Genomic DNA, 13,111 nt, shown 5'->3' on the forward strand with positions numbered 1-13,111 from the left:
ATTGGCGTGTCGTGGTGTGAAGCTGGCATTGAGGGTGTGAAGCTGGTTAATATCACTTATTTTTAAATATATATTCTTAACCCTTAGCACCTGTCAGGCACGTCAGGTCCAATTTATTTTCACACCCGCTGTTTAAAAGTATTTTTTTCCCCCCAAAGTAAAACAGGTTTAAAAGACACTGCATACCAACAGGGCACTCAGTATCCATTGAAAGGTTTTCTCAGCTTTTCCTGGAGAAAAAAAAAAAATGACTAGAGACCTGTGTTTTACATCTTTTTGACAGGGTCCAACATCGGACCGGAAAGGGAAAATTGTCGGACCAGGTCAAAGGGTTAAAAGTGATGTCAATGAGTTAAAAGAAAGACACTGAAAAATAGTTTTTTTAGGCCTTGTGGGCTATACAATCTTGTTTAACAAAATCTTCAAACTTCTGTATAAATATAAAACAAAAGTAATACAAATAAAGAACATTACAATATTGTGTATCTTTGCCCATATACAGGAAGAAACAACAACAAAACAACCCAGATTCAAAACCTTCACAACACAAAAAAATTTAAAAAACATACATACTTTTTTCAATCTAACATTGTGTAGTATGTTATTTTTTTTATATCAGAACAGTTGATCAATAAAAGAGATGTAATGTACCCTTTCATACTTAAGACAAGCACTTTCTGTACTCATCATGTAAGCCAATACAAGGTACCTGGTTATAAGTTTTAACAGAGCACTAAAAACAAAAACAGTAGCTAGTACACTAGGTGGTCTTTTAAATACATTTTTTGGCTGCTTTGTAATTTATAAGGTAACAAATAGATTAAAAACATAAAATCTAAAATTTCTTCTTTCTTTATTCGCTCTCCCTAAAATCAAGTCTTGATTATTTGGAATGGCATGCAATTAGTTTTCCAAAACATGTATGCATGTCAAAATACTGTGTTTGTGTTCCAAGGCCATCCTTACTGTTGCTAAATAGATGTGGTTCTGCTTTCAAATATCTTGATATTTATTTGAAAAGTTCTGCAGTCTTTCTTAGATCTGCCACAACCCTCAAGCTAATGTCCTTGGGTCTTGGGAGCTACGGACCAGTCCAGGACAATATTATGAATTGGTGAAATGTGTACTGTGTGTTTGGGACAAATGTCAAAGCATAGGACAGAACATACCAAAAAACTGTAGATACTAAACTTGATATCTAGCACTGAATCACTATTTGGGATTTATTTAGATTCTATTGAGCGAGTCCCACTGTGTGCCACCATCCAGGCTGCCGATGTAAAACTAATCATAACAAAATCAGATGTGAAGGCCAAGATGTTTAGAACATTCCAGATAGTTTGCCAAACTTTCTGCAATGACACTGTGCATGCGTACATTTGCACATCATGGTTTCATGACAGAATTGTACGAACACTGCATTTTTCTTCTAACTTTAAAGGGGCAAGTTAATCTTTTGATTCAGGTCTTCCATCTACCGACTGACAGGTCAGTTTATTCTGAATGCTGTTTCAGCATAAGGACGGAAGGCTGGAAACTACTAACCCACTGGATAAATGACCAACAAAAACTATAAGAAGAGTTCAGACACCCAGTATTCCTACAATATCTGGTTCTCTCACATTATATAGAATAGCGTAGTTTTTGCAAAAGCCCAGCTCTCACAGTATTTGCAATAGGAAACTACACAAGAAACATATATGATGTTCAATTCCAATTCTGATCCAATTCAGCTGATTTGTAGTTTCACAATAGGAATATTAAGTTACTACACCCTACATAATAGAATAATAATTTAGGAATATTGAAGGCTGCACATCCACAGCTGGAAAATATTTCCCAATCATTTATCTATACAACTAAACTGAAGCAAGGTTATTGATTGCAATCCTATGTTCCAAGTCAAGCCTATTTTAAACTTGAACGGACCTTTCTCTGTGAATTTCATCAACTGGGAAATGAAGACAGCCGTGTCCCCAGTGTCACTTTCCAGCTGACTCAGACATTAACATTCTGGTACGGCAACTTTTAAACAAAAAAAAAAAAAAAAAACAATTATTGAAAAGCACTTTAAATGTTTGCCATGACCGCGGAGCTGCTTACAGTGTACAGTACTTCACTTCACTTGTAGGTTTGCATCCTCCACTTATCTCCTGTAGTGGCTCGGCGCATCTGCAAACATATACTTGAGTCTATAAGCTTCTGCCAGCAGGAGTCCCACTTCTTCGTTCCCCCAGTGTATTGTAGGCAGGTTCTGTAACAGCAACAACAGACCCTGGATAGTGATGAAAAAGAACATGCATCACTACACCCGAAACCACACACAACCAAACCCACAGAAACATGAAGACAATAAAGCATTTCTAGCAGGGTTTCTCAGCATGCCGTACCGCTCTGATTGCAGCGCTTCATGTATTGCATTCCAGCGATGTGTTTTCTAGAATTATACTTACTTATTTGATTAATGCTTGGTGACTGCCACATTGTATTTTTTTCCCCAGCATTTTTACAATTCAAAGTATTTCACGGTTCAGTTCTGCAGTTGCTAACGGCTACTCCCTGTAGGGCAACCGGTCACAGACTGCTTTGAATCTGATCAGTCTAAATAAGACAAGTGCACTGTGTTAGAGTTAAATCACACTGATCAAAAACAGATCCCATATACCCATCCATGTCTAAAGAGAAATACCATTCCTCTCATCTTATTTATGATGTTTAACCTTGTCTCACCTTGTGAGAGAGTCCTCCAGTCTACCTGGGGGTTAAATTCAGTTAGCAGAGATTCATAGCCTGCATGATTTCCCCATTTCCTAGTTCCCACGTCTAAATGTCATAAGCATGTCTCAACATTCTAGAAGCATTCTAGAATTGAACATATATACAGCCAGCTGCTCCACGTCTCTGTATGTGTAACATGCCTTTGTCAAGGCAAGTGTGTTTGAAAAGGAACCGTAGAGGCACGTCAAGGCTTTTGATGCCACGGTAACTACACTTATTTCTATTTAAATCAATGAATGTGTTTCTGATGTAATTCATATTGAAGTTACAGTGACGTTGAAATCAATTAAAAGTTTCAGAACAATAAAAAGTATTATCAATGTAACAGCACTGTGCGTGTTATTGAAAATCCAGCTGTAAAGCTGCATTCACAATGTATCAATTTGTTTGCTGTTCACAATTAACTGCAAGCATTGGGACCATGTTAATTTGGATACAAGCAAAAGGTTTTTTTTTTTTTACTGTAAACCTCACGTTTACAATATCTTAGCAGAGACATGAGTTTTGCCTAAGAGATGTCATTATTACCAACCTAATGTTTGCCCCCTGGTCACTTTTGATTTAAAATAAAAAATAGAGAAAGAGATTTCTTTTTTTTATCTTTACAGAAAGTGAAAATGGGGATAAAATAGTTAGAAAAAACCCAGATTATTAGTGAATTCACTTCATGCTGTAACTACTGTAGCATTAACTACCGTCTCCTAGTTATTTTATACATTGACTGCTGAGCTGGTAAATCTACACATATACAGTTAATCTATAGATTAAGGGCTGTCACTCGATTACAATGTTGGATCGGTTAATTTTTTATTAAATCGGTAGATTTAAAATCAGCAGATTCATCCCTGCATATTTTTAATAAAGGTAACAATCTTTTAGTAGCTATCCTGCACAGTAATACATAAAAAAAAAAAATCAACAGAATCTAGAATAACATGAACCCAACAGGAATTTGGTCGTTTTAAAGGCATTGATATTTCAGTAAATGTAACACATTTTCACAGAACAACTTCAATCCATGAAAGAGTTTAATAGAAAAATATAATGCACAAGAACTAAGAATGTTTTTTGGGTTTTTTTGTCCTGGATGCAAACATACCGTATATAAGACTTATGGCTCCTTATGAACAACCTTTATTTTATTTATTTATTACATTATATTTAGGTCTTCCAGGTTTTCAGCATTAAAAAAAAAAACAAAAAAAAAACACACTTTTCAGGAACGTGAAACAGGTAAACATGAGTCAAAACAACTCTCTACCAGTGTTCCACAATCTAAACAGGGCTTCTGATTTTCGGTTTTAACAGATAAAACCAGATAAAACACTCCTGATGCAAAAATAATGAAATTGGTGGCTAGCCAACAAACACCAGAAAACACGGGAAAACTGTGGAAATAGTTCATCAATCCATGTTGAATTTACCCTTTTTACATTAAAAAATAAATAAATAAAAAAAATAATAAATAAATTTCCCATGCTGCTGGGCAAAGTCCCGCCTTCCTGACTTGCAACTATCATTTGTTTGTTCTGAATAGTTTAAACCCGCCCCAATTACTGAGTGACAGCACATTCCTACATTTCTATTGGAGACTCTGCTTGCAAGATTTAAAATGAGTTTACAATCCGGATGGAGGCTTGTTAGCGGGATTTAAAACTGTATTACAGTTAAGATACTGAGGATTTAAAACAGAATTGTGGCAAAATGTACGAAAATGCCTCCACACAAAAAGAACGTGCCCGTGACCAGAGGGATTTCATTGTGGAAGACAGCAAAGGAAAGAAGGGACAACTTAAGTGTGCAAGTACTGTCGAGTTACTACTATACACATTTTGTCAGAAAAACAAACAAACAAAACAAAAAAAAAAGCATTTTGGAAACACTAACTTTATACAGCATATCAAAAACAAAAACCAGAAAAAAACCTAATTTACATAAAACTTGAAAATAGCTAAAATAAGCACCGAAAAATACAATTAATAAAACCCGAAAAACAGAAGACCTAAATATAAATTAGTAAACCACCTGAACAGTAATGTAACATTAACACTGCTGACATCAATAAAACAAAACGTTACAGTCGCAGCTTGTGACTCTAGTAAAAGACATTCACTAGCCTGACACCATGCAGGCCAAATGAAGGAATCGTGAAAAATAAATGCTGCCCTGCACAGTCAACTCAAGGTAAGGTAATTGTGTCCTCGTTAGGGCAATTTCATTCATCGGTGCAAACTGGGAGCTTCCACAGCACAGGGGTTGAATACTTATGCAAGCAAGATATTTCAGTTTTTTATTTTTCTTAAAAATATTTCCCAACATAAAACCAATGTCACCTTACAATAACTGATTTTGAATTTAAGTGTTTTAAAATAAAATATCGAACAAAATGAAATTTCAATGTACCATTTGTAATTCAGTAATATGAGAGAATTGGTCAGGGGTCTGAATACTTTTGCAAGGCACTGTGTGTGTGTGTGTGTGTGTGTGTGTGTGTGTGTGTGTGTATGTATATATATATATATATATATATATATATATATATATATATATATATATATATATATATATATATATATATATATTATATATATATATATATATAATATATATATATTATACGACCGTATTAATAGAAGTATGATGGATATGGCCGTATTCATTCCTGCTTCTAGGAATGATGTTTATGCAGGTTCACATTCTGTATATAAAGCCAGCATGAACACCAAAAATAATAGCTCTGTGGGAACGAAGAGAAAGCCCAAGTAGAAGCCATTAGACCTGAATGGCATGACTGCTGCAGGAAGGAAGGGATGGCAGTGCAACGGTTAACACATGATGGGACTTCTTCAGGGCAGTGCAACGGTTAACATATGATGGGACTTCTTCAGGGCAGTGCAACGGTTAACACATGATGGGACTTCTTCAGGGCAGTGCAATGGTTAACACATGATGTAACTTCTTCAGGGCAGTGCAACAGTTAACACATGATGGGACTTCTTCAGGGTAGTGCAATGGTTAACACATGGTGGGATGACTTCTTTCTTTGCAAGGACAGACAGACAGGACTCGCTAACGTGCTAAATTTTCAATCAATTTCCATAAATAAAATAAGCATGCCGATTTCCATACATAAGAATAAATAAATAAAAATGAACCACCTTTGCAAATAAGTCACTGTTCATTCAAGCAGTGCTCTTTGCTCAAGAACCTGATGTGTAGATAATCAGGAGTCCTGCTGTCCCAGCTAAATAATCTTTTATCCTTTATATTTAAAACCTTGGTGAGAGGTGCCAAAAGAAAAGGGAAAAATAAGCAAAACTCCCTGCATGGTGAATTTGTACAATGGTTTTAAATATCGCACTTACTTGGAAGTCCACTGCCTCCAGGATTTCTTTTCTCCATTTGATGAGGAAAGCAGCGCAGATGTACAGGTGGAAATGAGAGAATCCCTCTGCCTCAGCCTGTGGGGAAATGGAAGAAGGAGAAATGTCTAATACAATCTGGACCGCTGGATTGCACCGATTCAGCAATATTCATCTTTAAATTCTATTAGCACCACTCCCCGGACACAAGCATATTCACAACAGATTCCACTGCAATTCACAAACCAGCAAGGACACAAAACCACGAGCTGCATTCACTGTAGGAAATAAATGTCATTTGCAAAAGCACTGTACGTTTAAATTGACACTGTCAATCAGGATAACTGCACATCAGCAGATTGGGACCTGAGATTTTGATGATAAAATTAGCTTGGGGGGGGGGGGGGGGGGGGGAATTGCCAACAGTGAAAATGACTAACAGATTTACTTCTATAAAACTGGCATAAAAAGTTACATGTTTTAAATGACAGTTAAAGATTTCTAAAAAAAAAAAAAAATTTACATAAAGTTTATCTCCAACATTCACATTTCCTTTGCTTTGTGAGTTCAAGGTTAGCATTTTCTGCACTGGGATCCACATACAGTACAACCTATACAACACATATGCTGTGTGGCGCTGGGCAGCTGGAAGCCACTTGAAATGCAAAAGCAAGCTGACCAAACTGCTTCACAGAGCAGACTCCTGAAGGCTCTGTAACCACAGGATAGTCAAAGCTGTTGGTACCAGATCTGTGCCTGTGATCCTGAGGCATCAGTCCTGCAACAAGGCTAATAAATGACAAAGAACTGGAGTTTCACATGACTGAGTGGAAGCTAAAACAGAGGAAGGGAGGAAGGGGGGTAAGCCAGCCAGCACTGTGTGAAAGGTCGAACGATTCTAACTCAGTGGGAGGACAGTGTGTAAGGAAGGATTATCATGTAGCCTGTGTTTTTCAGGCGGCATTGCCAGATGTCAATATGATGCGGTCTAAACAGTTGGTGTATTGCTGACATCCACTGACAAACACACAAAGAGAAGATATTCCAAGATTATTACAACAGTGGCAACATGAGAGAACTGCTGATGGCTGGGGCTGCTGCCCACCAGATATTGCAGGGGATTGGAGAACCTCCAAGTGACTCCAGTAAGATTACCTTACAGTTACCTAAACTGGGCCCAATCACCAGGCTTACCACATTATTCATGCTATATGAAAGTCCCATTATAAAAATGATTATCCTTTTGGGACTACTGCAATGATTGCCCTGTCAAAAAATGATAAGCTCCCCCCCTCGCCCCCCCTAGACTGGAGGCCTGTCTTTCAGCGCCCCCTCCTCTCTTGACTAACGGTACCTCCTGGTTTGCCTGATAATGAGATGCAATTGGTTTGCGTAAAACAAAAAATGACAAGTGATGTCTCAGACTAAGCAAGTGAGATTTGCACATTTATCTCATTTATCTCAGATTGGCAAGACACTACTGCAGTGTTGGCTTTAGAAAAGATGTTCGGATTATGGAGATTTAACACTTTCCATAATTCAGTTCAGAGAAAACATATTTAGTGCAGACTTGCAGGACACCTCCTAGAACATGAGGTTTCTTCTCAATCCTGGTCAAACATGCCACTACTAAACTGAACATAATGTAAACCCATTCTCAATCCTGGTCAAACATGACACTATTAAACTGACCATAATGTAAACCCATTCTCAATCCTGATCAATTATGACACTATTAAACTGACCATAATGTAAACCCATTCTCAATCCTGATCAATTATGACACTATTAAACTGCTTATTCACCAGGCTATACCAGGAAAATACATATTCATCCTAACCTCAGAATGCACTCACTGTTACTGTGTCAGGATTTAGAACCATTTAAACCCCAGTGTCTTCTAAATCAGTGGCTGCACCTCTGCAGAATTCACAGCTCCCGCATTCGTTCTCTGTAAAGCTACTCCCTGAGGTAGGTTAAAACTGAGGGCACATTAAGCCAGCCATGGTCTCTTTCTACAACTTGTGATGCACTCTGGAAGCAAACTTTCATTTGTTCAGTAATCTGCACCAGTGACAGCACCCCAGCACTGCACCAGGCAGAGGCAGCGGTGACAGCATTCCAGCACTGCACCAGGCAGAGGCAGCGGCGACAGCATTCCAGCACTGCACCAGGCAGAGGCAGCGGTGACAGCATTCCAGCACTGCACCAGGCAGAGGCAGCGGCGACAGCATTCCAGCACTGCACCAGGCAGAGGCAGCGGTGACAGCATTCCAGCACTGCACCAGGCAGAGGCAGCGGTGACAGCATTCCAGCACTGCACCAGGCAGAGGCAGCGGTGACACCATCCCAGCACTGCACCAAGCAGAGGCAGCGGTGACACCATTCCAGCACTGCACCAGGCAGAGGCAGCGGTGACACCATCCCAGCACTGCACCAAGCAGAGGCAGCGGTGACACCATTCCAGCACTGCACCAGGCAGAGGTAGCAGTGACAGCACCCCAGCACTGCACCAGGCAAAGGTGGGTCAGCTGTGGAAACAATTGGAAACAGCTTGGGGTTCTGACTGTGAAGTTGCTATTTTTGCAGCAGTTACTGGGGGAGAAAGGGCGAAAGAGCTGGAACACCAGTCTCAGGAGGATCCGACTAAAAATACAAACACAAGCCAATAGGTTTAGTGACTCTCCTTGCTTTGTCATTCTGTTCTTCACAATAGAAAACAAAAGAACTTACTAGCAGCAGGGAAGCAGCTTCCGAATTTCAGTAGAATATCTGAAGTGCACAAAACAGACGAAACCTCTGCATGTCTTTCATGCTATATATTCAGATTTTAGGTTGAATTTTTAAAAGATGAGGTTCTGAAGGCTGCTGCCTATGGAGCTCATGATGAAATGATCTTTGTATCTAGTATTTCCACCTAAATGTAATAAAAACCCCACATGGAAAAACGGTTTGCGTATTTGAGCTGCAATGCAGCTTGAATATGAACATTCATTAGCTCCTGCTGCTCGGGGCAGTATCAGCTACTTTATCACGTAAATGCCCATAATTAACCCTGAAGAGTTTAAGGGGTAAAAGTGAATCAGGATTTCCCAGAACCTGACCTCACACAAAACAGGAAGTACTGTATAAATAAAATGGTGTCAAACTAATCGCTCAAAGTGGTTTACCCTACAACCCAAGTAGACTCACAGGGTGCTTGGATCAAGCCTTCATTTACAACCACCTGTAGGAGGTCTTGATCTTTCATTAGTCCCTCCCTTCTCCCCTCCCCTCTCCAACCCAAATTAGCTTTGCTCCTTTAGAAATACCAAGACCAGTCCTTTTTTTTCTAAAGGTCTTGCTTATTGACTCTATTAGAGACCTTTCAAAATCGCACTGGATTGAGGTCAAGGTGTTAGACTTACATAAAACTCTGGTACTGTGTGGAGAGATTCTGTAAAGCAATTTGCTCAAGTGCGAAGGAGCTGTGGCTGTATGGCCTGCTGTCCATCTCCATTTTCACATTAAAAAGGATTGATCAGAGACAGGCAGCAGGATAAACACAGGTCAAGTGAGGACTTATCCCAGAACAAAGGTCACCCACCGCTCACTATCATAAACTCCTGGGAGCCATATGCAGGAAGCTTCTGCCCTTTCCATTTTGACAAGTAATTGCAGAGCATTACTTAAAGGAACAGTCAAGTGAGCTGTAGCGGAGACGTGTAAAAACACATTCATTCAGGTCTCAGAGTGGCTCACCGGGTAGAAGCACAGCTGCATGGTGCGCAGGGGAAGTTAAAAACACATTCCTGCAGGTCTCAGAGTGGCTCACTGGGTAGCAGCACAGCCGCGTGGTGCGCAGGGAGAGTTAAAAACACATTCCTGCAGGTCTCAGAGTGGCTCACTGGGTAGAAGCACAGCCGCATGGTGCGCAGGGGGAGATAAAAACACATTCCTGCAGGTCTCAGAGTGGCTCCCCAGGTAGAAGTGCATCTGCATGGTGTGCAGGGTGAATCATGCAGTGCAGGTTCATGTCCGGGCTGTGCAAAGTAGGCTGGTCTTCACTGGGGACTCCATTGTACTGGCTCTGGCGCTCCCAGATGAACACTTGGCTGCTGTTTTGCGAGTGGCCACAGCTACAGATATACAGCCAGATAGCAAGACACTGGTGCAAGAAATGAAAGTGCCAAGTGTCCGGACAGAAGTCATAAAAAGGTACATTTCACAGTGGTAGTGTTTAATCACATTTTCACAGGTTGCCATTATCTTTTTTTTTTTCAGTGGTGTTAAAATATATATATTTTCTATGTATATATGTGTTCTAGGAAAGCTGCTTCTTGTTATATCTGCCTATTTTTGTACTATAAAACACATTAGGTAACATGTTGATTAATTGATTGAAACCGTGCCTGCATGCTTATTGATGACTAGGAATCGTGCAGTGCGGGTAACGTGTTTTGTGTAAAGTGATATATTTGAGTATATCTGCCTACATACGATTCCTGTAGACATTTTCAGGTACATTACTATATAACATATTAAATGGCCCTTGACACCCCTGGTCTAGGATTATATCGGAATTACTAAAACTGAAGCTTTATTACCTACAAAATTATTACACTCTGCATATACAACATTAATAAGAGAAGATTTCTGCTTCTGAAAGAATGTCCTGGGGAAAAAGTCTAATTCATGAGTGCAAACGGAATGAATTCCTGCACATGCTGAAAATGTCTCAATTTAATTAACAAAGTGTTTCTCTGATCTCATTAATCATACATACACGCGTGCATGCCCTGTGCCCAAAACTAACGGTACTACTGCAGTACGTTTCCCGTTTGTACAAGTGATGCTACTGATATTAAACGTTGAATCCTCCACTACTGCAGCACAGAGGAAACTACACTCTGGACTGATGAACCTCTGTTCATGCCATCCCTAGAGGACAGGGATTTCATAATTGAAAATCGTTTCAATCATAGGAAATGCATTAGAATAAACGTAGTAGACCCTGCTAGTAATGTGACACAGCCATCTGAAAATCCTTTCTATCAGCTGGAAATGGCATCACAATAAGATTAGCTATACTGTTTTATTATTCCTACTTCACTTCAGAGGGAATGCATTTTTGCTCCACACATGTAAACTTATCTGCACTAAATAAGCAATGTAGTAAAGGCACATTAGGAATTTATAGTTTAGTTAAGACATGCTTTACTGGACCTGTAGCACATCAGAATCAGATATCGCTTTGTGCTGTCAGGGTTCGATGAGAAACTGCACTCCCTGTCGATAGAGTCATGACAAATACTGTACATATTGTATTTAATTCAGTATTAACATGTATGAGATTAATTTCAGCGAAACCCAAAACCCCACTCTATACTACATAGTCTATTTTAAGAGACCTAAACCATTAACATGTATGAGACTAATTTCAGCGAAACCCAAGACCCCACTCTATACTACCTAGTCTATTTTAAGAGACCTAACCCTTAGTGTGAAAGTATGCAGAATCCTATCTGAATCACCTTTAGTACAACATGCCCTTCTGTTAGGAAATGCAATGCTTGGGCACACAGTTTGTTTCATGCATAGCTCCAGGCATTCAGGCATTGTTTATCATCAGCTTCAGAGGTGTCAGTACAAACCTGACAAAGACAAAGCTCTGTACTGATAATTGTAAAAGTAAAACATTCAAATAAATAACAGCAAACAGAATATGCAACATGCACATGCAACTCATTGTGAAACAAACACAAACACGGATGTGAAACTCCAATCCTGTTAGATCTTAGAAGGAAGTGCTGCTGGTAGCTTTGTTCGGAATTCCGGGAAACAAGAAGTCTTCATGGATTCGTCCTATACACATACCTCGAACAAGCAATTCAATTAATTTAGCCAGCTGGTAAGCCCCTAACTTATACTGTTCTTTAAAAACAAGATTTCTGATGGTTTTAACACAGGCTTGGGAGCCAGGTACTGCACTGTACAGCAACACCAACAATGTCCAAGCAGTAGATCACAGAGGCTAGCTTATGCATTGATGCACTATAATCTTATAATTGTCTGATTGTTGTTGATTGTATTTACATCACTGTAAAGTAGATGCTGCGTCCAACAAGTTTCACAGGGAGGACACAAAGAAGTAAACTCAACAGTCAGTTGAAGACTGACTTGCCATGCACTTGTTAAGCATTAGAGCCTGCATCTATGCTAAGTCAGAGCCAGCTATGCATCATGTGTGCTGCACAGATTGTGATTTTGTCTTGCTTCTGTGTAGCTGGTGTACGGACAGCGCAGCTCTGACAGAACAGAAACAGACAGGCTGAGAGATAGACTAAACGGGCGAGGGCATGTTCTACGCTGTATTCCTAATATCATATATACTGAAGCCTTATCGTATAAACCTTACACAAATGCATCCCTATCTTTCACTCTCTGATACAGCAGGTGATGATACTGTATGTTCTCCTTCAGATTGCCTTGATGGGATCATACAGCACAATGATTCTAATACTGACTGCCCGATTCCGAGAAGCTAATTCATGCTTTTGTCTCACCTAGACTCGATTACTGCAATGCCCTTTTTGCTGGTTTACCAGACCATGTCTTGTCACGGTTACAGGCCGTTCAAAATGCAGTGGCGCGGGTGCTTAGTAAAAATAAATAAATAAATAAATAAATAAAAAGTGACAGCAGAACTCTCGTGGCGGCTTCTCTACGCTGGTTTCCAGTACGATTTACACTTGATTATAAGATCCTACTTTTGACTTACAATACACTTCATGGCCTGGCAGCTGATTATCTAAAACAGCTTTTGTCCCTGTATGTACCGAGACGTGCTTTAAGGTCGTCTGATTCTGGTCTTCTGTCCCTCCCAAAGATTAAGACAAAAAGGAAAGGAGAAAGCGCTTTCAGTTACAATGCTAGCAGATTACAGAATAAACTACCATCTGATATTAGAGTGACTCTGCAGCTGATATTAT

General features: G+C 39.6%; 1 protein-coding gene across 3 annotated transcripts in view; it reads right to left on the bottom strand.

Annotated features, from left to right (window-relative positions):
* Positions 1-311: 311 nt before the first annotated feature.
* LOC121304743 (TBC1 domain family member 22B-like) overlaps positions 312-13,111 on the bottom strand; it is a 138,596-nt gene continuing 125,796 nt past the window's right edge. For 2 of the 3 annotated variants that reach the window (XM_041236116.1, XM_041236115.1), the window contains 2 exons: positions 6,144-6,239; positions 312-2,275 (listed from right to left, as the gene is read on the bottom strand). In XM_041236116.1, the coding sequence (XP_041092050.1) occupies positions 2,147-2,275; positions 6,144-6,239 (225 nt within the window). In that variant the 3' untranslated portion in view covers positions 312-2,146. The remainder of the gene's footprint in view (positions 2,276-6,143; positions 6,240-13,111) is intronic. The other variant, XM_041236117.1, reaches the window with a different exon arrangement.

This window comes from Polyodon spathula, chromosome 39 (genome assembly GCF_017654505.1).
Source record: "Polyodon spathula isolate WHYD16114869_AA chromosome 39, ASM1765450v1, whole genome shotgun sequence".
In the NCBI taxonomy this organism is placed as follows: domain Eukaryota; kingdom Metazoa; phylum Chordata; class Actinopteri; order Acipenseriformes; family Polyodontidae; genus Polyodon; species Polyodon spathula.